This window comes from Hylobates moloch, unplaced genomic scaffold (assembly GCF_009828535.3).
Source record: "Hylobates moloch isolate HMO894 unplaced genomic scaffold, HMol_V3 SCAFFOLD_9, whole genome shotgun sequence".
NCBI classification, from domain to species: Eukaryota; Metazoa; Chordata; class Mammalia; order Primates; family Hylobatidae; genus Hylobates; species Hylobates moloch.
The window spans coordinates 100240311-100267984 of NW_026652284.1; the positions used below are offsets into that span (position 1 = coordinate 100240311).

At 43.5% G+C, this 27674-nt stretch overlaps 1 protein-coding gene across 1 annotated transcript in view; it reads left to right on the forward strand.

Moving 5' to 3' along the window:
* Positions 1–27674, forward strand: part of DEPTOR (DEP domain containing MTOR interacting protein) — a 193111-nt gene that overhangs the window by 133269 nt on the left and 32168 nt on the right. Inside the window, exons 6-8 of the mRNA XM_032760338.2 lie at positions 825–959; positions 4926–4996; positions 7132–7236. Coding sequence (XP_032616229.1) covers positions 825–959; positions 4926–4996; positions 7132–7236 — 311 coding nt within the window. The remainder of the gene's footprint in view (positions 1–824; positions 960–4925; positions 4997–7131; positions 7237–27674) is intronic.

Genomic DNA, 27674 nt, shown 5'->3' on the forward strand with positions numbered 1-27674 from the left:
AAGTTTTTGTTTGTTTGTGTAGACAGAGTCTCGCTCTGTTGCCCAGGCTAGAGTGCAGTGGAGAGATCTTGGCTCACCACAACTTCTGCCTCCCGGGTTCAAGAGACTCTCCTGCCTCAGCCTCCCGAGTAGCTGGGTCTACAGGCACGCGTCACCATGCCTGGCTCATTTTTGTATTTTTAGTAGAGATGGGGTTTCACTATGTTGGCCAGGCTGGTCTCGAACTCCTGACCTCGTGATTCTCCCACCTTGGCATCCCAAAGTCCTGGGATTACAGGCGTGAACCACCGTGCCCGGCCTTACAAGTAGTTTTTATATATCATTTAATTATTCAGTTTTGTAAATCACAACTTTGAAAAGCTATCCATTTCAAAGATGAATAAGATTATTTTCTGTGGGCATTTACACCAGTAACCACACAAAAGTGACTAGTTATCCACCCATTATCAGGGGGTGACAGAGAACAAATCTCTACTAAAAGTACAAAGTTTAGCCGGGCGTGGTGGTGGACACCTATGGTCCCAGCTACTCGAGAGGCTGAGGCAAGAGAATCACATGAACCCAGGAGGCAGAGGTTGCAGTGAGCCCAGGTTGTGTCATTGTACTCCAGCCTGCACAACAGGGCAAGACTCCATCTCAAAAATAAAACAAAATAATACAATATAAAGTAAGTGGCAGAGCTTCCCCTCAAGTTCTTGTTTTTCTGCCTCTAAGACCAGTGTGCTTTCTCCTGGCCCCTCTGGACCTTGCAGTTGAAAGCCTATGTACTCTAGTGAGCCGAGACCACCCCCTCGGTGACTGTGTGTGTTCTCTGGCCTACACAGTGAGCCCCAGCAAGGAGATCAAGATCGTGTCTGCGGTGAGGAGGAGCAGCATGAGCAGCTGTGGCAGCAGCGGCTACTTCAGCAGCAGCCCCACCCTCAGCAGCAGCCCCCCCGTGCTCTGCAACCCCAAGTCCGGTGAGTGCCCGAAAGGTGGCCCCGCTCTTAAGATTGTAGGGACTTGGGCAGGTCCCTGGGAAGCAGAATCTGAGATAGCGAGAGACTAGTGTGTGGGTTCTAATAAGTTAGAGCATGCTCTTGGGGTCCACATGTGTTGAATGGAAGGGAAGGAAGATTTGGGTTGAAGGAGAACTTGGGTTGTAGCCCAGTCTCAGTGAAGGCTATCACTGACCCAATAAGACCTCTGAAGCTGGGATGGCCCTTCCAAGTTGCCTGGAGTTGTGTTGAGGAGGCTGGGCCTTTAGATCCACATGTTGGCCACTTATTAGGTATTGGCTGCCCCTGGGAGGAGGGCATGACCTTGGGCAAAGCAGCTGTCTTCAGAGAGATGGTCCCCAAGACAGCTGAGGCTGTCGCCATTAGCACTCTTGGAGCTGGGAGGAGTCCCTGAGCCCTGAAGGGGGTTTTGGGCAGTGTGTGACAGTGTTCACAGCAGGGGAAACAGCACTTCCCCAGAATGCAGCCGATGCAAAGATCTGTTGGGGCCCAACACTCTTAAGGAAGAAACATGGATGTGTGCAAACCCAACTATCCCTGGAATTGACCCTGGGTGCCTTGTGGTTTCAAAATCTGCTCATCAACCTCTATGGCCTTGATATTCCAGGAAAATATCTAGGCACAAAGATTGTTGGTGAATATCTACTTAGAAACAATCCTTCCTCCACCCAATCAGTTCATCAACCCTCCAGGAACTGGTAATCCATTGAAACTACCCTTTCTCACCATCCCTTACCCACCTAATGTCCTCACTTGCCAGGATGAGGATGTGTGGTCCATCACTACAGTAACCGCCAGAAGACGCTCTCAAACCCATTTGTTTAAGGCATGGTCCACCCCCAGTTCAGTTTGTCACCTTCGAGGAAGAGGCTCTGTTTCTTTTATTCATGTTGTTTCCTCATCATCAGATCTTGGGGATACAAAGATGACAGGTCATACCCCCCAACTCAATGAAAACACCACCTCTTTGGGGAAAAAAACAAAACATTTCATGTTAGTAAGAATAAGGACTAATTGATGCGGTTCAAAAGGCTTTGAGAGAAAACTCTGTCATCTAATGCTATTATCTAGGAAGGTGGCTCTTTTTCCTGATCTAACTTTTTTTCTTTTTTGGCTGCCTTCCGGAGTGTTAGCGGCAGGAATAAATGTAACCTGTAAGTGAATGAAGAAACTTGCTTCCACACTGTCCTGGCTGACGAGTCATTGAGTACTGGGTTTTTCAATTACTGGAGCTTGCTGCTAAAGTAGAATGAAAAAGGAGAACTGAATTCTTAGAAATGGGATGTTTGAAGCCTTCATAGAAATCTGACAGGCATCCTCAAAGTTAAAAGCAAAATATCTCAGTTTCAATAAAAGGGTCAGTGGTGCCATAACCGTTTTACATGTTTGTTTGTTTGTTTGTTTTGAGACGGAGTCTCGCTCTGTCGCCCAGGCTGGAGTACAGTGGCGCAGTCTCGGCTCACTGCAAGCTCCGCCTCCCGGGTTCACGCCATTCTCCTGCCTCAGCCTCTCCGAGTAGCTGGGACTATAGGCGCCCGCCACCACGCCCGGCTGATTTTTTTTGTATTTTTAGTAGAGACGGGGTTTCACCGTGGTCTCAATCTCCTGACCTCGTGATCCGCCCGCCTCGGCCTCCCAAAGTGCTGGGATTACAAGCTTGAGCCACCGCGCCTGGCCGTTTTACATGTTTTTGATTGCTTATGATGGAGTATGAAAAAAGTGTTAATTACTGAAATTAGCAACAAAATCCATGTTCCCTGAGGTCGGTTAGTATTGTTTCCTCTTTCTCCTTGCCTCTGGGTCAAAGGGAAGAGTTTACTGTTATGCAGGCAGAAGAAAAAGGTCTTGTTTCCTTTCGTGGGTCTCCAAGGACAAGAGCTGTCAGGACTGAGTTGTGGTTTTTAAATCCCACTTCTTACCCATAGTTTGACAAGCTTCTGTCTCACTCTTAAGAGGATTCCCAAGACCCAGTGAGTTCATCTGTGATTTTTTTTTTTCTCAAGCAGATGATCAGGCCTTCACAGTGATGCATTTAAAAATTAATTATCTGAAATAACACCAGGATATGTTTTTTTAGTACTGTATATAAATGCCCTAAGCCAGACACAAAAAAACAGTACTAAAGATATTGATGTTATCGGTATCATTGTGATAAGCAAATAAGCTTCCAAGGATATGAAAAGAAAACAGTTTTCCCTGGGCCTCAAAGTTTCTATATTTTTCAACATAATAAAGGGAAGTGCATTAAAATGAATGGTCAGCTCTGCTGCCAGATAGTACAGTGTGATTCATGTATCCAAATTCATAAGCCCCCTGAGGGTTTATGGGGAGTGGAAAGAGAGTTATCTGACAGGGAATAAAAAAGATCTCAGTCCTCAAATATTGACCACTTTTCTTACCTCCCATCCATCTGCTGAGAGATTCTGTTTCCATCTTGATATTTGACCTACTCCCTCTTGTTTGGCGAACATAAATTAATTTTTGCTTTTATGAGATTTGTGAAAGCAAAGGTGATAAGATCAGCAACCTGTCACCTCACCAAGAAGCACTGGATTGCCTTTCACTGAGAGGGTGCATGTAACCGGTGGGCAAAGTCCAGCTGCCTGGTAGATCATCAGGCTCGCCCCACACTGCCTTTCCTTGTCTGCTGCACACTCTTTCCAGGACTGGTACCTGACCTCTGACTGTTACTAGCAAAGGGGATCGGAGGATGCCATTTCACCGGGTTAGGCCTCTTGGCTGGGGCCTTTTCTGTTTCTCTGTGGCACTTCAAGTTCACGATGTCTACAGAGCTGGATTAGAATGGTCTCTGTCCCCTGACCCCCTGGCCACTTGGGGAGGATACAACAGCCCCTCTCCAGTTCTTAGTGAGCACAGGATGGATGAGGAGGTTCATTATCGGTGGGTTTTAGGCAGCCGCAAGTCAGGAATTGGCTGCTGTCTGCCATCTTGGTAGGCAACAGCGGTGAGCTGATGTGAACGGGTGTCTCAGGAAGACAGCATGCCACTATCTTCCTGAGCTTCTAGACCCTTTCTTTTGCTTGCAGGACAGCATGGCCCAGACTGAGTGTGGCACAGTAGCTGAGAGTGTAGGTGCTGGTGTCTAATGCCTGAGTTTGATTCTACTTCTGCCACCCATTCGCTCTGGGACCTTGGACACAATCAATTTAACTTTTCTAAGGTTGTTTTTGCATTTATAAAATGGGGATAACAATGATCCTAACTCATTCATTCTTGTGATGATTAAGTGAGTTAATATATTCACCTCGCATGGTGCCTCTCTAGCACATGTTGAGTACTAGCATTATTACTCAGGGCAGAAAGCAGTGGGTACATGCAGTCCTAGGTGTTAAGAAGGAAGTGAGGCTGGGTGGCTCATGCTGGTAATCCCAGCACTTTGGGAGGCTGAGGAGGGCAGATTGCCTGAGGTCACGAGTTCAAGACCAGCCTGGCCAACATAGTGAAACCCTGTCTCTATTAAAAATACAAAAATTAGCCAGATGTGGTGTTGGGCGCCTGTAATCCCAGCTACTCGGGAGGCTGAGGCGGGAGAATTGCTTGAACCCAGGGGGGGGGGGGTGGAGTGGGCTGGGATCCCCTCATTGCCCCCCCACCGGGGGCAAAAGGGGGAAACCCCCCTCAAAAAAAAAAAAAAAAAAAAAATTGACCTGCCCCCTTATCCCCATCCCTGGCACTCTTGCTTTCCTTCCTTTTCTTTTTTTCCTGAGCTTTGTAAGGTAGGTTTAGGGTTATTTATGTTTGCTGCTATTTTCTGTCTCCACTCAGCTAAAATATAAACTGTGAGGCAGGGATCTTTGTCACTTTTTCTCACTGATGGTCACCTACGAGATATCAACAAATAGCTGCTGAATGCATGGATGGAGGACTTGGAAGTGCTTATGTCTTGACATTGTGTTTGTCTGACAGTGCTGAAGAGACCTGTCACCTCTGAGGAACTCCTTACTCCCGGGGCTCCGTATGCAAGGAAGACATTCACGGTAGGCTGATGGTCTGGCCTTTTTCTCCTACGCTGCCCGTTTTTCTGCACCGTGTCCATGTGTCAATGGGTAGCTTATAGACTGAAATGAAAACTATTTTTCTAATTTTCTTTTTGTTTTTAGCATAATTATGATACTAGGCTTTCTTGACCTCAAGGCACTAAGATGCATTAGGACTTCACATGCTTTATTATTAATATAGCTTTTAAAAATTTTTTGATGTGTTCTTTGTTAAAGAAAAGGTTTCCATTATGCACTTATTCTAATTTAATTGCAAATTTTAAGATAGGCATCATTTGCACTTGCATTTGCCTTAAAGTCTAATAATTTTAGATTTTATTTCCCACCATTAGTAATTTAAATTATTATTAGATTTTATGGCAAATGGAACTGCAAATGATGCCAATAATCCCTTCTGCATTATAATTAATTCTAGAAATTATTTAAAACATTAGGGGAGTGTTAAGGTAGAGAAAGGAAACTGTGGGATAAATTTTTCTACCGTAGGCAGGGTGCTTCGACAATGTGTGCATGCCTTGAGGTAAACAAGCCTCTGACTTGCTGTGAGCAGCTCTGGACCACCTGCCCCTTGTTGGAGGTCCTTTAGGTTCCTAATGCCTGCATTGGATTTCTTCAAATGGAATGAAAGTGCTCCTCTCAGCATCACTGCACCCACTCCCCTTCCCATGTCTCCTTCTGTCAATCTCCTCGAATTCATGTTCATACCCTCTTCAAAACACTTCTCCTCCTTCATCTTCTAACTTTAGTGGCATTACCTCAGGCTGGGGGAGAATTCTATCCACACTCAGTCACGCTGCAAACATTTGCTGAGGGCTACTTCACATTCTGAATGCTGAGGAGTTAACAGGAGAAAGGCACTGATAACATGTCTGTACCAGAGGAAAAGATAAACTCTACCTTCAGAAGTGAAATTGAGTATAACATACAAATAACAGCAAACTGTAAAGTAATGGAAGTGCCTGAAAATCTTGAGCATTTCCACAAAAATTTTCATTTGCCTCCCTGTTTTTCCTCAGTCTCCAGCATTCAAGAGAGGGTAGATTGTATTTCGAAAGTATTTATTTTTGATTTTTACTTTAAATGCCAACATTGTTAGTAATTGATTGTGAATGTGTTTCAGCTGTGTTTTGGTTGGGACATGTGTGAAAGATGTAGCTAGGAGCTGTCCAGGGAATTAAACTGCCAGCTCTAATAATGATTTCTATAGAAAAGGCCTTCTCTAATTCCAAACAACTTTTGGATTAGAGTCTACTTATATATTGTGAACTTTATGTACTTTTTCACTTTTTTCCCCTCTTGGTGGAGAATATTGTGTTTTTAGAAAGCCAAGGCTAGGCTGGGCATGGTGGCTCATGCCTGTAATCCCAGCACTTTGGGAGGCGGAGGTGGGCAGATCACCTGAGCTCAGGAGTTCGAGACCAGCCTGACCATCATGGTGAAACTCTGTCTCTACTAAAAATACACAAAATTAGCCAGGCGTGGTGTTGCGTGCCTGTAATCCCAGTTACTCAGGAGGCTGAGGCAGGAGAATTGCTTGAATCCGGGAGGTGGGGTTGCAGTGAGCTGAGATTGCACTACTGCACTCCAGCCTGGGTGACAGAATAAGACTCTGTCTCAAAAAAAAAAAGAAAGCCAAGTCTCTTTATTCCCCACCATTAGTAATTTCAATAATTATGCTAGACTTCAATGACATTGCAGGATCAAGAGTGTATCATTTGGATACTGGGGAAAAGAACAAACTTAGAGTAGAAATTGTATCTGGAGAGAAATTTCAACCACGTTATGACTTTTTCTAAACCTTCTGCTGGAGTCTGACATTAAATTGTATAACAGCCTAAGAAAGAGAAAATCTTCCAGTTGTTTATTGAGTCATGGCCTCACGGGAGCATCTTCTTTCTGCCAAACAGGTTAGATTTTTTTTACCACCTTTTCTACAGGGAGATGCCCGGGTTTGTGATAGAAGCAGTGTTCCAATCCCCTGGCAGGGAAGAGAGAAACGGAGGAACATATGTCACGGTGTATACTTAATCCTGGGCTGGTTTTCTCTCCCTCAGAAGAATAAGCAAATTGCAGGAGACAGTCGGCTGCTTGCTAATTGTGGTTTTCCTCTCTAGATTGTTGGTGACGCGGTTGGCTGGGGTTTTGTGGTGCGAGGAAGTAAGCCATGCCACATCCAGGCTGTAGACCCCAGTGGCCCTGCAGCCGCAGCAGGAATGAAGGTACTAACGGGTCTTTCTCACCCTCTTTTGTATCTGTCTTGGGTTCTTCATGCTAACTTGGCCATGATTCTTACTAGGGATCCAAACCTGTCTTATTTTGTGTCCTTTTCTATTTCTGCCCTCTCTTTCTTGTTCTCCAAAGTCTTTCCCTGGGTCTTCCCTCTCCTCTAATAAACACTTAGAAGTGTCTAGCCAGGCGCGGTGGCTCACACCTGTAATTCCAGCACATTCGGAGGCCAAGGCAGGCAAATCACTTGAGGTCAGGAGTTCAAGACTAGCCTGGCCACCATGGCGAAACCCTATCCCTACTAAAAATACAAAAATTAGCTGAGCATGGTGGCACACACCTGTAATCCCAGCTACTCAGGAGGCTGAGGCAGGAGAATCGCTTGAACCCAGGAGGCAGAGGTTGCAGTCAGCCAAGATCGCACCACTGCAATCCAGCCTGGGTGACAAAGCGAGACTCCGTCTCTAAAACAAAACAAAACAACAACAAAACAACATTTAGCAGTGTCTAAATACCTCTAGCTTAATTTCATTATCTGGTGCCATGTGTACTTTTTCTCCCTAAGTGTTTTGGCTTCATTTTTGTCAAATTTCTTTTCCCTTTCTGAATGGGGTTAAAATGAAGCCAAGCATGTATGATACAGGAACCAGGAGAGCAAGTTTTCCTACCTCCCTGGTGTTTGGAGGTTTGGTCTCCAAATCTCCCCTGGTGTTTTACATGTTCCCCTTCAACCAATACTGAATTTGAAAAATTATGTATTTCCCTTTGCTTAAATCTTTGTGTAAGAACTCCAATGCTTCTATTCTATGCAAGGTGTATTCCTGTGGGCTTTACGTATCCAGTAGCACATAATAGACCATACGACATAGCCAATATTGAGAAAAAGGAAACAAAAGCCATGAACTTTGGAAGAGATCTGGAGATCTAGATCTTGGTCCTGTTAGTTACTAGCTCGTTGACTTTGAACAAGTTTTATAGCATCTCAGAGTCTGTTTTCTCCTCTCTGAAATGACAATCATATTATTTCCCATTGTTTTATGGATTAAATGTGTGGAAACCTTGATAAAGTACAAAGAGCTATACAAACAACAATTCATTAATGAATGAATTATGGAAGATTTTTGAAAATAACTTTTACATATTTTTTAGTACTAAAATGATACATATACGTGCCAGGTATGGTGGCTCATGCCTGTAATCCCAGCATCTTGGGAGGCTGAGGCGGGTGGATCACTTTAGGTCAGGAGTTCAAGACCAGCCTGACCAACATGGTGAAACCCGGTCTCTACTAAAGATACAGAAAATTAGCCAGGCATAGTGGCTCATTCCTGTAGTCCCAGCTGATCAGGAGGCTGAGGCAGGAGAATTGCTTGAGCCTGGGAGGCAGAGGTTGCAGTGGGCTGAGATCGCACCAATGTACCCCAACCTGGGTGACAGAGTGCGAGACTCTGTCTCAAACAAAAAAGAAGAAAAAAAGACACATACACAGTCAAGAAAATTTGGAAAATATATGCAAGCAGGAAAAAATTAAAATTACTTCTAATCTTCCCTAACTCAGAGATGACTACTGTTAACATTTTTTAGGCAGCTTTATTTGAAGTGTGTAATTGGCATCCTATAAAACGTAGCCATTAACATTTTGATTTATATTCTTATAGACTTCTTGTGTGTGTATATATATATATATATATATATATATTATTTACATTGTTTTTATTTAAGAGGATGTTGAGGTTTTCTGCTTTGAAATACCTTTATATAGCACAGCTTTGTTCTATTGTCTGTGAAATGTTTCACAAGAGGATATTTCTGTCTTGATTATCCGAAACCATAAGAGGATGCAGAAGGCTTAAAAGCTAAAGATCATTCCCTTGTTCATTTATTCAATACTTTCATCCTCTTCCATCAGCCTTTTCCTAGAGTAGCAATAAGCATGATTGGGATCTCCGCTTCTCTGATTTCCAGCATGAGCTCTCTGGCATTGGTTTGCATGCTGGAAAAAATAAGTGGGCAACAGAAAATTGCTCAAGGAAGCAAAGAGCACCTTTACTGCCTGCCCAGGTAATCAGCGCTGGTATGATTAGGGGCTGCTTCCGCCTTTTGATTTGATCACCTCACTCATGTCAGGGAGGCACAGGCCCTGGGGTCCTGTGCTCTAGGGCAGCCATGGAAGCCCTGCTGGCTAAGGTGGTGCATCATAGAGCCCTTCTACCTTCCCAGGACTGCAGCAGGCACAGCACCAAAGCAACTCAGAGTAGGAATGTTGGCAAGGATCATAAAAAAGCAAGCATTTGCATCCATGCCAAGGCTGAATTTTTCATTTTCTAATGGAACTCTTGGCTGGGGAAGAATTTTATACTTTATTTCCACAATAAAGTACCTAGTATAAATTTTTTTTGGCACAAAGCTTCAGTTCTGAGTGTGCACTCACTCGCATGATGCTTTGGCTTAAAGAGCATTTCTTTTGCGGAAAGCAATGAATTTATTTACATTGCAACTAAAGACCTTGTTTTGTTTAGCCAAGTGTACAGCGAAATTAAGTGATTTTAGTTTATCTTTGTTGATATACATACATAACCGTTCTGGGCATTGTCAACTCATTAACTCTTTAATGTATATATCCTGATCAATGTTTTACCTGATATATTTTTTCAATTTCATAAGCTAATACTTCATATGATTTATATGTTTAGTTTCTTCAGAGGTACACAGTGGTTTTCTTATGTTATAGAGCTTTACAGAGTTCATTAGAGCAGTCTTTCCATCACTGTATTATTACACAGCTCCCTGGTCCAGCAAAACATCTGTCCTGAGGTTCTCTGATCAAAGCAGTTTTAAACTGCCACATACTTTATCCCCCTCTTAAAAATTTACAAAGCACATTAGCATATTGAAAACTCTGACAAACCTGGCAGGAGGAAAAAAAAAAAAAATGCTTGTTTAAATTGTTTAACGTAACATTTTATCATTTAAGAGAAACATGCAAAAGGAATCTTTATCAGTGTTGTTGTTAAGATATAGCCCTAAAACCCTTCTAAGAAGATGCTTTTGGCCAAACTGCATTGGAATTGATATAAAGTCATACACCACTTAATGACAGGGTTATGTTCTGTGAAATGGGTTTTAAGGCGATTTTGTCATTGTGTGACCATCATGGAGTGTACTTACACAAACCTGGGTGGTATAGCCTACCACACACCTAGATATAGCCTATTGCTCCTAGGCTATAAACACTGTACAGCATGTTACTGTACTGAATACTGTAGGCAATTGTAACACAATGGTATTTGTATGTCTAAACATAGAAAAAGTAATGCATTGAGCTTAATGTTATGACAACTGTAATGTCACTGGGCAATGGGAATTTTTTTTTTAAAGCATTCTTTCTTTCTTTTTTTTTTTTTTTTTTGAGACAGAGTCTGGTTCTGTCGCCCAGGCTGGAGTGCAATGGTGCGATCTCGGCTCACTGCAACCTGCACCTCCTGGGTTCAAGCAATTCTCCTGCCTCAGCCTCCCGAGTAGCTGGGATTACAGGCGTGCCACCATGCCCGGCTAATTTTGTGTATTTTTAGTAGAGACGGGGTTTCACCATGTTGACCAGGCTTGACCAAGCATCTTTGAATTTGAGCTATTCTTATTTTGAAAGTTCTTTTACTTAAAAAATAAAATCTGCAAACGTCGGGCATGGAGGACTTTTGTTTGGCACTACAATTCTAGAATGGAGCATGAAATGCGGAAATCATCAGAAGTTTTATCAACTTATGCAATGCATTTACATCGAGAAGTTGTTTCCTGCATTTTTGCTTTGATAACTTTTCACTCATCCTTGAATAATTTTATATCCAGGGCTTCTGGTTTCCTTTCAATGCAAAGGGGGAAGAAGCAAACCAGAGAAGGAACTGTCTCTTCTATGTACCTGACCCTGAGCCGTGCGAGGATCTTTTGCTACAGGAGCTCATTTAATGTCAGCATCCAAATACTCATATCCTAGAGGAAGAAATCATTACAGGAGGAAAAAAATCTGTCTCTTATCTCTTTGCTGCTACTTTGAAAGGGAAGCCAGTTCCTTCCCCAAGCTATTTTTTTTTTCCTTTTTTTAGACAGAGTCTCACTCTGTTGCCCAAGCTGGAGTGCAGTGGTGCGATCTTGGCTCACTGCAACCTCCACCTCCCCGGTTCAAGCGATTCTTCTGCTTGAGCCTCCCAAGTAGCTGGGACTACAGGCATGTGCCACCACGCCTCATTTTGTATTTTTAGTAGAGACGGGGTTTCACCATGTTGGCCAGGCTTGTCTCAAACTCCTGACCTCAAGTGATCTGCCCACCTTGGCCTCCCAAAGTGCTGAGATTACAGGCGTAAACCACCATGCCCAACCCCCAAGCTATTCTGTAGGTTACAGTATAATGAATATTGTGTAAACGTTAACGTTGGTTTCATGTCACAACCTTGAATGATATAATCTTTTTTTTTTTAATCACATCAAGTCTAAACCTATTTCTGGACCATACTATCTATGATAACCTTATTTTACATGATCCTCTAGAAGACATCCTCTGCTTTAGTAAGGGAGAATTTTTACATTTCAGGAATACATCATGATTATGCCTATGTCTGCCTCTCAAGAAAATCTAATTAAATGACTCAGGCACTCAAAATACTCTAATGGCTCCCCATCACAATAGGAATAAACTCAGATGTTTTCTGTAGTCTACGAAATCTATAATCTGGGCCCTACTTATCATACTTTTATCTCCTTCCCTGGCCTTCTCTCTGTTCCTCCCAGATACTGGGTTTGCTCCTGCCTAGGGCTGAATAGCTGGTTCCATTTTTGTCCTTCAAGTCTCAGATTAAATGTTAATTTTTCAGAGAAACCTTCCTTGAATACCCTGTGATATTCCTCCCATCTTTCTCCAATTACTTCTCCTCATATCACCATGTGGTCTTAGTCATTTTAGGCTGCTATATAGGCTTAAATGACAAACATTTGTTTGGGAAGTCCAAGATGAAGGTGCTGGCAGACCCGGTGTTTGGTAAGGGTCTGCCTTCTGGTTTGCGGATGGTCGTCTTCTCGCTATATCCCAACAATGATGATATGGCTCCAATGAGTGGAGGAACACCAGGTTCTTTGTCTCGAGTCAAATTGGAAAAAACGACATGGACACACCTGGAGTGGTTTTAAGGAGTAGAGAGTCTAATAGGCAAGAAAGATGGGAGGAGGCTGAAGATAGATGCTCCCCCATACAGAGACAGAGAGAGGGGGGCTCCAAAGCCGAAATAGGAGACCCCAGGTGCCATGGATACCAGCGAGTTTTATAAGTAGGCTGGCAGAGGTGGTGTCTGATTTGCACAGGGCTCAGAGGATTGGTTTGACGAGGCATGTCATTCATGTAGCCCGAAAAAGCTTGCCCTCCCACCCTAGCCTTTTAATATGCAAATGCAGGGCACCCTGATGTTCTACACACCGTGGGATAGGTGGGGGCGGCCATGTTGCCAGGAACACGTGAGGCAAGGGCAAGAAGGCCAGGAAATCTCCATGTTTGGATGGACCCAGTTTCTAATGGCCACCATTTGCATATTAAAAGTTGCTGGCCTGGCTGTAAGAGCTGCTTTAAAAACGAAAACTTCCCTAGGACCCATTTTCCTTTCTATCTGCCTAAAATAACTTCTTAATAACTCTTACAACAATGATATAGTACAGAGAGAGCAAGAGCAAGTTCTCCAGTCTCTGCTTATAAAGGCACTAATCCCATTCATCAGGGCTCAACCCTCACGACCTAATTTCCTCCCAAGGCCCCACCTTCTAATACCATCACACTGGGGGTTAGAATTTCAATGTATGAATTTTTTTTTTTTTTGAGACAGAGGTTCACTCTTGTTGCCCAGGCTGGAGTGTAATGGCCCGATCTCAGCTCACTGCAACCTCCGCCTCCCGAGTTCAAGTGATTCTTCTGCCTCAGCCTCCGAAGTAGCTGGGATTACAGGTGTGTACCACCACGCCCAGCTAATTTTTTTGTATTTTTATTAGAGATAGGGTTTCACCATGTTGGTCAGGCTGGTCTGAAACTCCTGACCTCAAGTGATTCACCTGCCACAGCCTCCCAAAGTGCTGGGATTACAGGTGTGAGCCACCACGCCCGGCCATGGAATTTTTTTTTTTAAAGAAAGAGTTTCACCTTGTCACCCAGTCTGGAGTGCAGTGGCCTGAACATGGCTCACTTGCAGCCTCCACCTCCTGGGCTCAAGCGATCCTCCTGTCAGCCTTCCAAGTAGCTTGGACCACAGGCACATCATGCCACCATGCCTGGCTAATTTTTGTAGAGATGGAGTTTCGCCATGTTGCCTAGGTTGGTCTCGAATTCCTGACCTCAAGTGATCTGCCCACCTTGGGATACAGAAGTGTTGAGATTACAGGCTTAAGCTATCACGCCCAACCTCAATGTATGAATTCTGGGAATACACAAACATTCAGTCTATTACATCTGTCTTATTGTCTCCATCATATTTTTTGGAATCTGATTATATGTATTTGTATGTTACTTGTCCATCTGTTTTCAACAGCTGTCTAAATGTAGAGCCCTTGTCTGTCTTAACTACTATATTCTCAATACCTAGCGCAATTCTTGGCATTTATTACATGCTGGAAGCAAATTTACTAAATGATTCAATGAACTGATACTTCCAAAGAAAGGCTCAGAGAATACACTTGTGACCACTAGCATTGTGTCCCCATGATCTCTCACTGTTCCAACAACTGCTGAAGGTGGGTGGGCAGTGTTCGCCTTACTTTACAAATGAGGAAACCGAGACCCAGCTTATCCTTTTCCCAAGGTCACCCAGCTTGTAAATGTCAGAGTTAGATTCAAATCTGATTTATCTCCCCCAATACCCACATGCTTCCTATTGTATTATTTCAAAAAATGCAAACCCGTGAGGTGGAGCCCAACAGATGACATATTCTATTAAACCCTGAAATCCCTGGCAAACTGCTCATAGATGCGTGACCTTTCATGTCTTCCGCAGAGAGAATTTGTATTCTTGTTGGAGTGGTCACGTGTTCACCTGGGTTGTTTTGGAGAAGATCAAATAAATAAATTTCATTCTTGGCATCAGCTCCTCACTTAGGTCAGGACTAGATCTAGCAGGGTCATCCAAGTGAAAAATCCCAAATCCTCACTTTTGGTAGTTTAATCAAACACTTGTCAGAGCAAACCATTCAGCCTTCAAGCTCTGACGGAATTTGAGCCCTACTTACAAATCAGGAACAAAAGATATCCTTGCTCTTTTCTGGAAAGTTTATTTTTTCTTATGGGAATAATTAAATCCTGTGAGAAACAGTGTTCAAGTTTTCATGCTACCCTGTGCCAAGTCTCAGAGGGATTTCAAGCCTCCTGGCTTCTTTTCTTGTTTCCTGCCGTGATGAATTGATGGATGTGGACTTAACGGGGCCTTTTTTTTCTGTTTATCTGTTTCTTTGCATATTTACATAGAAACAGAACCATCTGAGTCAGAATAAAGAATTAGTGGCCATGATGTCCTTTTTTTCCTCTTTCAAAATTTCTTATTTTTCATAGCAAGGAAAAAAGAAGTCAAAATCCTGCTTTTTGGTCTTTCCCTCTGATGGCAACATAACTGTCTATTTAATGGAATTTTCCCCCTGAACCAAGAGAGGCCAGGTTCCTAATTAATTTGGCCAAGATAATTTGGGCACTAAAGAAGCAAATTGTGGAGTAACTATCCACACAAATGAGAAAATGCTGTGATTTTTTTTTTCCCCTAGGACATAGATCCTGAGGTGATGTTTTAAAACTATGTAGTTATAGCTGGACACGGTGGCTCACGCCTGTAATCTAAGCACTTTGGGAGGCCGAGGCAGGTGGATCACCTGAGGTCAGGAGTTCGAGACCAGCCTGGCCAACATGGCGAAACCCCATCTCTACTAAAAAATACAAAAATTAGCCGGGCCTGGTAACACATGCCCACAATCCCAGCTACTAGGGAGGCTGAGGCAGGAGAATCACTTGAATCCAGGAAGTAGAGGTTGCCGTGAGCCAAGATCACACCACTGTGCTCCAGCTTGCATGACAGAGCAAGACTCTGACTCAAAAGAAAAAAAAATGTAGTTCCTTTCCAGTGGAGTTCAGGTGAGTCATGTGGGATAAACAGCGTTGTTTTGTATGCAGTGCTGTGTCTCACTTTTGCAGAGTTGTAGCTTCTCAGTTAACAGAAAATGATAGGGTCAATGAGCCACTGCTCACCACTGGGCATGACCGGGAAGAGCAAGATGACCACTTTGCTGTGAAGCGGTGGCCTGAGAGGGCAGCTTCTCAGAGTCTCAGCACAGAGCCCTTTTCTGCTCTGTGTGCTTCTTTTGCAGGGATTCTTCTTCTGTGCCAGGCTCTGATGCCCTCAGTAATACAGCGACAACAGTGCACAGTTCCTTGTTCAGTCCCTATTCACTGACCACTACCAGTGCTAGGCATTATGTTAGACCTTCATGGGGTTTATAGCCTAGAGAGGAAGAAAGACATTTTTGAAACGCACAGCTTTTGGCCAGCTGTGGTGGCTCACGCGTGTAATTTCAGCACTTTGGGAGACCAAGGCAGACGGACCACTTGAGGTCAGGAGTTTGACACCAGCCTGGCCAACATGATGAAATCTCGTCTCTACCGAAAATACAAAAATTAGCCTGGCATGGTGGCCCACGCCTGTAATCCCAGCTACTCATGAGGCTGAGGCAAAAGAATCACTTGAACCCAGGAGGAGGAGGTTGCAGTGTGCCGAGATTGTGCCACTGCACTCCAGCCTGGGCAACAGAGTGAGACTCTCTCAAAAATACAATAAAATGCATACCTTTTAAGTGTATAGATTGGTAAGTTTATCAGATGTGCACACTGGTGTCACTCTCAATCAGAACACATAACACATCTGTCCCTCCAGAGACTCCCTTGTGCCTCTTTCAAGCCAGCCTCTTTCAGCAGAGGCAACCACTGATGAGATCCTGTCATGAGAAATTAGTTTAGGCTCTTAGAGTCAGACAGAATCTTGGCTCCACTCCTCACACCCGTGTAACTTTTGGCAAATTGTCTCCTTTCTCTGGGCTTCCTTCTCATCTGTTAACTAGGGATATGTGTGGTGTCTTCCTCATAGGGTTGGTAAGGGATTAAAGGAAGTAATGCATGCAGGGCCCCTCATGCCAGTCAGCCATGTCGTCCTTCCCTCCTTTGCCACAGTCTAAATACATGGGCACATCTCAGAGGCATAACCAGCTTGTGAAATAAATCTGAGTAATTCTTCAGTCTTAGAAATATGTCTTGAGTTCTCTGAGGTTCAGCTTTCCCAGATCGAGTTGCCCTCTGCCCTGTCACCCTAGAATCCTGCCCACTCCTTTCATGTCCCCCAAGTTCCTTTTCCTAACCTCATCTAAGTCACTGCCACACTGCTTGTTACTGAGGACCAAGGTCCTTTCTGACTGATTTCATCAGATTTCACCTTCACCCCGGTATCCCCCATCACCAGCACTGCATGTTTCCCCACTTTCTGAAATCTCCAGAAGCATCTCTGACTTCTCCTGCCAGTTCTTATTTTGTTTGTTTGTTTGTTTTTTCTTGTTTGTTTGTTTGTTTTGAGACAGTCTCACTCCGTCACCCACCCTGGAGTGCAGTGGCATGATCTCAGCTCACTGCAACCTCTGCCTTCTGGGTTCAAGCGATCCTCCTTCCTCAGCCTCTCAAATATAGCTGGGACTACAGGTGCATGCCAACACGCCCAGCTAACTTTTGCATTTTTAGTAGACATGGGGTTTCACCATGTTGGCCAGGCTGGTCTCAAACTCCTGACCTCAATTGATCCACCCACCTCAGTCTCCCAAAGTGCTGGGATTACAGGCGAGAGACACTGCACCCAGCTTGTTTTGTGTTTGGAGACAGGATCGCACTTTGTCACCCAGACTGGAACTGGAGTGCAGTGGTGTGAACGTGATTCACTGCAGCCTCCACCTCCTGAGCTCAAGTGATCCTCCCACCTCAGCCTCCCAAGTAGCTGGGACTACAGGCATGAGCCATCACACCCAGCCTCCTTCTCATTCTTTTCATCTGACCCATCACATTCTCTTTGTCTTATGGCCCATGTTTGTGTTCACTTAGGGCTTGAGTTTCTAGTTTGTGACTGGCAGAAGGGCCGCTGCCAAAGAGTCCTGGCTTAAGTGTCAGACATGGGGGGTTTGAGTCTTAGCTTCGCCACTTTTACAGGACCAAAAAAAATTACTTAAACTAATCTAAGCCTCAAATTCTTCACCATTAAAATGATGCTGGCCAGATATGGTGGCTAATTCCTGTAATCCCAGCACTTTGGGAGGCTGAGGCAGGTGGATTACTGGAAGTCAAGAGTTTGAGACCAGCCTAGCCAATGTGGCAAAACCCTGTCTCTACTAAAAATACAAAAAATAGTTGGGTGTTATGGCATGTGCCTTTAATCTCAGCTAGTCGGGAGGCTGAGGCAGGAGAATCACCCGAACCCAGGAGGCAGAGGTTGCAGTGAGCCGAGATCACGCCACTGCACTCCAAACTGAGTGACACAGCTAGACTCTGTCTCAAAATAAAATACAATAAAATAGGGCTGATAATAGTCATGATTAAATGGAATATGTGGGCCGGGCATGGTGGCTCATGCCTATAATCCCAGCACTTTGGGAGGCCACGGCAGACAGATCGCCTGAGGTTAGGAGTTCGAGACCAGCCTGGCCAACATGACAAAACCCCATGTCTACTAAAAATACAAAAAATTAGCCGGGCGTGGTGGCAGGCACCTGTAATCCCAGCTACTCGGGAGGCTGAGGCAGAAGAATCACTTGAACCCAGGAGGCGGAGGTTGCAGTGAGCTGAGATTGTGCCACTGCACTCCATTCTGGGCAACAAGAGCGAAATTCCATCTCAAAAATAAATAAATAAAAAATAAATGGAATATGTGTCCTAGCTCAGTAGCTGCTGCATAATCAACAATAAATATTTCTGGGTGTCATTTATTATATTGCTTATTTAAATAATTGTGTTACTCAGAGTCTTCTGGCTGATTGTTGCTTAAATACATTTATATTTGCAAACAAAATACAAAGTAACAAAATAGTAGCTAAAAGGGGATAACAGAGGGAGAGGGTCTATGTAATCACGTGTTTCTGCCATATTGCAGTATACTATTCCAATTCTTTCTAGTCTTAGAAAAGCTAAGTCTAGGTTTCTCATTTTTAAGTAGCAATAATAATTGCTTCATGGCATAGTCATGGGGATAAATAAAAAAGTGTATATGAGGTATCAAGCCCATGCCCATCACGTGATGGACATTCAGTGAACACTGTCTACTATATTTCATCAAATACAAGATGCATGGATTGTGGCTGGGTGTGGTGGCTCAAACCTTTAATTGCAACTCTTATGGAAGCTGAGGTGGGAGGATCACCTGAAGCCAGGAGTTTGACGACCAACCTGGGCAACATAGCAAGACCTCACCTCTACATAAAAAGTTAGCCAGGCTCGGTAGCACGTAGTCAGCCACTGCTGGCACATAGTAGTCCCAGCTACCTGGGAGGCTGAAGTGGGAGGATCACTTGAGCACAGTAGTTCAAGCTTACAGTGAACTGTGATCCTGCCACTGCACTCCAGCCTGGGTGACAGAGCGAGACCCCATCTTAAAAAAAAAAAAAAGATTCATGGATTGTAAGATATGCTTTGATTTCAGAGTTGCTAAAATGTGCATCTAAAAATCAGCAAATGCTGGTATTACAAGTTCAAGCCCCACTGACTACTACATTCGTATCAGTGGGTTCATTTTTGCTAATTGCTAAGTTTAACATTTTGTTGACACTAAACATTTTTATTCACAAAGTAGGAAAAGTTCTCTTTTCCAAAGCAGATACATGGAAATTTTTTTAAACATCTTGGTACAATCCTGTGCTTCTCCTAAATTGATCTGCTGTGGGTTTTTACTCTGCCTTTTAACTCTTTGTGTTGGATCCTTAAAGACAGTAAGAAGGGCCAGTTCTGAGAATGGGGCAGTCTCGAGGCTCCTAAAGCCTAAGAAGCTTAGGCAGCTACTCTGTTTTTCCAGGTCACATCCAAATAACTAGTGTGAGGCCAAATCTATCACCCATTTGGAGGACGCTTCAAAGCTAGATAAGTCCTAAAAGTGTCCCCACTTTTTGTTTTTTTATTTATTTAATCTATTTTATTTTTTTCTAGAGATGGGAGTCTCCCTATGTTGCCCAGGCTGGTCTTAAACTCCTGGGCTCTCGCAATTCTCCTGCCTTGGCCTCTCAAAGTGCTGGGATTCCAGGCGTGAGCCACTGCACTCAGCTGAAACTGCCCCGACTTGTAAAGTCAGGGACTACACTCGACTGATCTGTACCTGGAAGAGATTCAAAGCTGATCCAACCCAAGCTAGACATCTTTTTTCAAAGATGTACTCTTGAATTTATCCATGACAGTATCGATCAGTTAGGAATGCCATAATAAACCACAGACTGGATGGCTTAAACAACAGATTAATTTCTCACAGTTCTGGAGAATGGAAGTCTGATGTCAGGAGCCAGTATGGTGAGGCGAGAGCCTTTCTCCTGACTCACAGAGGGCCGCTTTCTTACTGTGTGCCCACAAGGAAGATAGAGACAGTGAGCTCTTTGGAGTCTCTTCTCATTAGGCCACTAATCCTATAGGGTCCCACCTTTATAACCTCATTAACTTTAATTACTTTTTTTTCTTTTTTTTTTTTGAGACAGAGTCTCACTCTGTGGCCCAGGCTGGAGTGCAGTGGCACAATCTTGGCTCACTGCAAACTCTGCTTCCCGGGTTCAAGTGATTCTCCTGCCTCAGCCTCCTAAGTAGCTCGGATTACAGGCACGCACTACCACGCCCGGCTAATTTTTGTATTTTTAGTAGATACGGGGCCACCACGCCCAGCCTAATTATTTTCTTATTCCACATACAGTCACATTGGACATTAAGACTTCAACATCTGAGTTTGGGGTGGGAGGGCACAATTCAGTCCATAGCAGTGACCAACCCAAGTATCTTGGGAAGTAAAGATAAACATGAGAGTGCCTTTACTATATCTGCTGGGAAGTTACCTAGATAAGATTCTATATATCAGTTACAATTAGCTTCATTTATGAGTATCATAAATCCTCCAAAACAATGATTAAGATTAGTATTTTAGTATTTTGGGTTTTTTTGTTTCCTTGTTTTGTTTTCATGTCAAAGCCAGAAGGAAGCCAGTTCAGGGCTGAGCTGTTTCTCCACGGTTTCATTCACCTATTTTGTTTTTTTTACTTTGCTTGGCTTCCATTCCCAAGGTTACTTCAAGGTCTGAGACAGCTGCTGGAACTGTAGTGATTAGGTTTGCATTCTGGCCACCCAGGAGGAAAGAAGGGGAGCAGAGGGCACTATCCTTTTTTAAAAAAACACATCTCATTGGGCATGGTTGCTCATGCCTGTAATCCCAGCACTTTGGGAGGCCGAGGTGGGCGGATCACCTGAGGTCAGGAGTTTGAGACTAGCCTGGCCAACATGGCAAAACCCTATCTGTACTAAAAATACAAAAACTTAGCCAGGCATGGTGGCATGAACCTGTAGTCCCAGCTACTTGGAAGGCTGAGGCAGGAGAATCGCTTGACCCTGGGAGGTGGAGGTTGCAGTGAGCCGAGATTGTGCCACAGCACTCCATCCCCTGGTGACAGAGCAAGACTCTGTCTCAAAAATGAATAAATAAACAAAAATAAAAGACACCTCTGGAAGTGGCACACATGACTTCTTTTACATCTCATTAGCTAGGACATAACCACACATGGCTGTACTTAGGTGTGAGGGAATCTGGGAAATGTAGAATTTATTCTGGACGGCTGCTAGGGGTTGAATTTGGTCCCCCTAAAAAGATAAGTTGAAGTCCTAACCCCCAGTACCTCAAAATCTGACTCTCTTTGGAAATAGAGGCCTTACAGAGGTAGTCAAGTTTAGATGAGGTCATAAGGGTGGGCCTAATCCAATATGACTGATGTCCTTCTAAGAAGGGGAAATTGGCCACAGGGACAGACATACACAGAAGAAAGATCATGTAAAGACACAAAGGGGAATTGTCCATGTGACTGGAGTGGTGCATCTGTAAGCCAAGGAGTGCCAAGTATTGTGGGCAAACTCCAAAAGCTGGAAGACACAAGGAAGGATGCTCCCTTACAGCCGTCAGAGGGAGCATGGCCTGCCCTGCTGAACCTTTGATTTCATACTTCTGGCACCCAGAATGTGAGACAAAAAAAAAATTTCTGTTTTTAAAACCATCCAGTTTTTGCTACTTTGTTACTGTAGTCCTAGGAAACGGACACAGTGGCCATGTGTCCAGAAAAATAATGGGAGTTCTATTAGAAAAGGGGTCGGGGCATTGGATACAGGGGAGAAACCATTAGTTTCTGTCATTGACCAGAAAAAAATGTACAAATATCCTTCAACAAGTATTTATTGAGTACCTACCACATATAGTACACTGTGGCAGGTACTGAGGATCCAGTTGTGAGCAAAGCCAGTGAGGTCCCTGCCCTCAGGGGGCTTCAGATCTAGTGACAAGACAGATATTAATGACTTGCAAATATTTAATTACAAGCTGTGTTAATCCACACAGATTGTAATTAAATGTAATGTTTAATTACAGACTGTGATATGTGCATTTGGCAGGAACGTTACTGGGTAAAAGACGGATTCTCAAATACATATTTTGGCATATTTGGACATTTCACTCATTTTCAGAATTTTGTGATGAAGACTATAAAATCAAGTGTTGGGTCTGTCATTTTGCCTTTAGCTTCAGAGCCTCTTAATTCCACCCACCATTTTTTTTTTCTGCCAGATGAAATCAAATATTGTTGGCATTCTAGTTACAGCTTATGGTTCTCCAAGGAGAGCCTGTGAGAGAGAGAGAGAAATGCTGGAAAGCCAAAATGGGAAAACATTTGTTTGGCAGAGGGTCAGATTACTGGAACTGGAATTATGGAGCTTCAGTTGATTGAATGCTTTGTTTTGCACATTCCTGTTCCTCCTCCAGTCTCTTCCAGCTCAGTAAATATCATTGCCATCCACCCAGTTGCTGGGGCCAGAAACCTAGAAGTCATGCTTGCTTTTTTCTTTGCCCTCCGATTATAGATACTTCCAGAATGCATCTCGAATGCATCTTTCTTCATTTCCCGAAATCCAAACCACAATCATCTCTTAACAGTACTACTGTGGCTCTAGCTGGTCCCCTTTCGTCTACTCTTGCAGCCTTATCATCCATTCCCCACCAAGCAACCAAAGGAAATCAGGAAATGATGCCACACTCCTGCTTGAGATCCATCACTGGTTTCCCACTGCATCCTTACCTTGGCCCAAACAGTCCTACCTGACCTGCCCTCCTCCTTCGTTACCTCCATTGTAGCTTTTTAGCTCCTGAAACCAGTGGTAGCTTTCTCTCTTAGGGCTTTTGATTTTTTTTTTTTTTTTTTGAGACCGAGTTTCACTCTTGTTGCCCAGGCTGGAGTGCAATGGTATGATCTCAGCTCACTGCAACCTCTGCCTCCCGGGTTCACGTGACTCTCCTGCCTCAGCCTCCCAAGTAGCTGGGATTACAGGCATGCACCACCATGTCCGGCTATTTTTTTTGTATTTTTAGTATAGACGGGGTTTCGCCATGTTGGTCAGGCGGGTCTCGAACTCCTGATCTCAGGTGATCCGCCTGCCTCAGCCTCCCAAAGTGCTGGGATCACAGGCGTGAGCCACCGTGCCTGGACTCTCTTAGGGCATTTGTATTTGCTGTGTCTTCCTCCTGGAATTCTTGTTTCATGGCTATTCACTGAGTTTACATGTTTTACACCTTAAACGTCTCCTTGTTTTTAGTTAGAATGGTACTATGGTCTGAATGTTTGTGTTCGCCTCTCATACCCAAATTCTTCTATTGAAACCCAATCCCCAATGTGAGGTATTAGAATGGGGCCTTTGGAAAGTGCTTAGGTTTTGAGGGTGAAGCCCTCATGAATGAGATTATTGCCCTTATGTGGAAGCCCCACAGAGCTTCCTGGCCCCTTCCTCTGTGTGAGAACACAGCTAGCAGGCGTCATCTATGAAACAGAAAGTGGGCCTTCACTAGACTCCAAATGTGCTGGCACCTTGATCTTGGACTTTGCAGCCTTCAGAACTATGAGAAATAAATTTCTGTTGTTTATAAGCCACCCAGTCTATGGTATTTTGCTATAGCAGTCTGATGAGACAGATGGAAAACTTTCATAGCATTTCTGCTCACAGCTCGTTGGTTGGAATTGTGTTGCGTGGTCACTTTAAGGGGGGCAGGGACTCAAGTATTTCAATTTTCATTTTATAGGGCAAAAGAAACAGAGATTGAAGTGGGGTAAAGTGAATGACACCTAGAGTATCTGCAGAGCTCCTCGTTACTCTCTTTCATAATCCTTGTATATTGTTTCTTCACAAATACGTATTTCTCATCTTGCTTTTTCTTTTTCTTTTTTTTTTTTAAGGAGATAGGGTCTTGCTCTCTCATCCAGGCTGGAGTGCAGTGGCACAATCACAGCTCACTGCAGCCTCAAATTCTTGGGCTCAAGGGATCTTCCTGTCTTAGCCTACCAAGTCACTGGGACTACAGGTGCATGCTATCATGCCCAACATTTAACCCCTCTAGAATATATGCTGTACGTGTATAGAAATATTATCTAATTGGTTTTTTACTATATGTCCGATAAATGTTTGTTGCATGACTAAATTAATACTTATGTGACTAGGGACAGTGTATATTCTAGTCTGGACGCTCTCTCTACCTTACTAGAATAAAAAGGCTTGTTGTGATAGCAGATAGCTGGCGGAATTTCATTCAAGTACCTATAACACTACATGACATTTAAGAGATGCTGACAACTTTAAAAAAAAGAGCAGTTGATTGAGTCTATTTATTCATGTCTTACTATTTCTAATATATGAATTAAATTCTTAGAAGTTTATCCTCAAACCACTATCATTATAATCTAAGACAAATATAAAATGTACTGGAGCTCAGCAATAATAAGATAATTTATATGAAAATCCCTACCATTTTACCTGGTACTAAGTTGGTACTCATTTTTATGTTCTAAAAGAATTTGAGTATGTCAGTGAATGTCCAGACAATGTCTTATTTCAGTCAGATACAGAAGCAGACAGCACTGAGCATGTTTGTATTACTAAAATGGTTGTTTTTTTCATGGAATATTTTTGGGCCCTCCTGCCCCCCACTTTTAGTAGATTTCATGGATAACTGGTGAAAATAGTTCTAAGATAGATTAGAGCAATATTTGTTGAGTTATCTCGTGTGCTAGGCACCATGCTAGGTTCATTATCTCTGTTTTATCATTTATAACAATCCTGGGATGTAGGTATTAGCTCCATTTTTACAGATGAAAAAAAAACAAAGTTCAGAAATTTGCCTGTCATATAGGAATTCAGATATGCCTAGACCTTGATCTCAAGTTTTGGAATTGTTATTGTACACTTGTGGAACTGATTATCTTAAGAGAAGGTATTGGCCAAAAATACCTTTCCTATTATAGGAGTTTAGCTGATCTTCAGTTGATCTTGTGGTGACAAGCATATTACATTCGGGTTCATTCTGCACTGGCTCTTGCTGTATAGGTATATCCTCTGAGAACATAATGCTGCTAGATGGTGTTTTGGGGCAGTGATAAATTCCAGTCAATAGCATTTTTAAACTTAAAGGACTAAGCTCTAGAAACTAGAAAGAATCTGTGCTTGTCCTTGAACTTTCTGTATCCCAAGGATTTGAGCGGCCCAAATCTGTTGACCTTTAGGATGAATGTGATATTCAGAATTTTAGCCTGTCTCCTGAATGAGTATTTTCTGTTGGCACGAAGTCTAAAAGCATGAACTCTAGTGTCTCATGTTACCAAGTGTAGATCCTGATGATGTGGTTATAGACAGCCTGCAGCAAAGTCTGTACTATGCTTCATCGGACACCTTGTTCCACTCTGGGCTTTAGGATCTGGTTTTTCCTTATTCTGTGTTTTGTCTAACACTGGTTCAATTTCTTATTCTGACTGAGTTTCATAGTTAGACTTGTCTCCCTTTGCCCTAAGACTTCATTTCCTTCCCTATCCGTCCTCCAGTCCCCATGCATAAATACACTCTTCCACCAGTACCACTGTGGAATGAGAGGTCAGAATCTGCAAAAGGCCTCCAGACTGGCAGGAACCAAGGATGTCTTGAATCCAGCAGACCCAATCTGGGCTGATGTGAATTTTTTGGTCTTTTGAGATCACCTTCAAACTAACTTCTAGGAAATGAAGGAAACCATTGACAATGCTTAATGGGCATGGGGTCAGCTTTTATTCTTGGCTCTTATCTAAGATTTTGCATTGGATTGCTTTACACATGAAAATATATTGGGATAAAGATAGTTTTGTCAAAAATGTGTTTGAAACCCACCCATAAATAAATATCTTTTGAGTTCCCAAAGTGCTGTTTGTTTCTACTACCAATAATCAGAAACTTAGAACTGGAAAGATTCCTCTGGTTCTTAACATTATTTGGGGGTCATACGCTTCCTTCGGAATCCAGTAATAGCTATGGACCCTATTCTCAGGAAAAAGGTGGGCACATGTGTGTACCATATTTGCACAATTTTTTTTTTTGAGACAAAGTCTTGCTGTGTTGCCCAGGCTAGAGTACAGTGGTGTGATCTCAGCTCACTGCAACCTCCGTGTCCCAGGTTCGAGTTATTCTCCTGCCTCAGCCTCCCAAGTAGCTGGGACTACAGGTGCCCGCCACCATGCCCAACTAATTTTTAGTAAAGACGGGTTTTTGCCATGTTGGCCAGGCTGGTCTTGAACTACTGACTTCAGATGATTCACCTGCCTTGGCCTCCCAAAGTGCTGGGATTATAGCATGAGCCACTGCACCCAGCCACAGTTGCACAATTTAGTGTTGTTAATGGAGTATCTGAAACTTATCCAGGATCCCAGGGTAAAAATCCTCCAAACCTAGCATTCTAATTTTTTTTTTTTTTTTTTTTTTTTTTTGAGATGGAGTTTTGCTCGTTACCTAGGCTGGAGTGCAATGGTGCGACCTCGGCTCACTGCAACCTCCACCTCCTGGGTTCGAGCGATTCTCCTGCCTCAGCCTCCCAAGTAGCTGAGATTACAGGTATCCACCAACATGCCTGGCTAATTTTTGTATTTTTAGTAAAGACAGGGTTTCACCATGTTGGACAGGCTGGTGTCCAACTCCTCACCTCGGGTGATCCACCCACCTCAGCCTCCCAAAGTGCTGGGATTACAGGCATGAGTCACTGTGCCTGGCCAAGCATCCTAATTTTATAGGGAAGGAAAGTAAGGCCCAGAATTGAAATGACTTATCCAGGGTCAATGGAAATAAACAGAAGTGGAATCTGATCACTCCTGACCATGCTGTTAAATAAGTTGTGTGAAATAGACCCACTTCAGGGCCTGGCCCATTGGGCACTCATAATATAAAGTTTCCATCCCTCCTCTGTCCTCTGTTCCACTTCTACTATCATAGTTGTTTCAGAGACTAATATGATCTAGACTTTTTAAAGTTTATATTATATTCAACTGTTCTTAATAATAGTAATGCCTACTGGGTGTGGTGGCTCATGCCTATAATCCCAGCACTTTGGGAGGCCGAGGTGGGTGGATCACCTGAGGTCGGGAGTTTGAGGTCAGCCTGGCCGAAATGGAGAAACCCCATCTCTATTAGAAATAACAAAATTAGTGGGGTGTGGTGGTGCATACCTGTAATCCCAGCTACTCGGGAGGCTGAGGCAGGAGAATCGCTTGAACCTGGGAGACGGAGGTTGCAGTGAGCCGAGATTGTGCCATTGCACTCCAGCCTGGGCAACAAGAGTGAAACTCCATCTCAAAAAAATAAAAATAAAATAATAATAATAATAATAATGCCTTTCTTTTGTAAAACATTTGTCAGAGGATGTCACATTTCTCATTGTATTTTCCCAACTTTCTGAAATAGAGGTGAGTAAGTACTACCAACTCAGTTTCACATGTAAGATGATGGAGACCCAAAAAGGTTGTTCAGGACCAAGTTAAGAGTAAATTCTAGGCCGGTCGCAGTGGTTCACACCTGTAATCCTGGCATTTTGGGAGGCTGAGGCGGGTGGATCACCTGAGGTCAGGAGTTTGAGACCAGCCTGGCCAACATGGTGAAACCTCATCTCTACTAAAAATACAAAAATTAGCCAGGTGTGGTGGTGCATGCCTGTAATCCCAGCTGCTCGGGAGGCTGAGGAAGGAGAATCACTGGAACTCGGGAGGTGGAGGTTGCAGTGAGCCGAGATTGCACCACTGCACTCCTGCCTGCGCAATGGGAGTGAGACTCCAGCTCAAAAAAAAA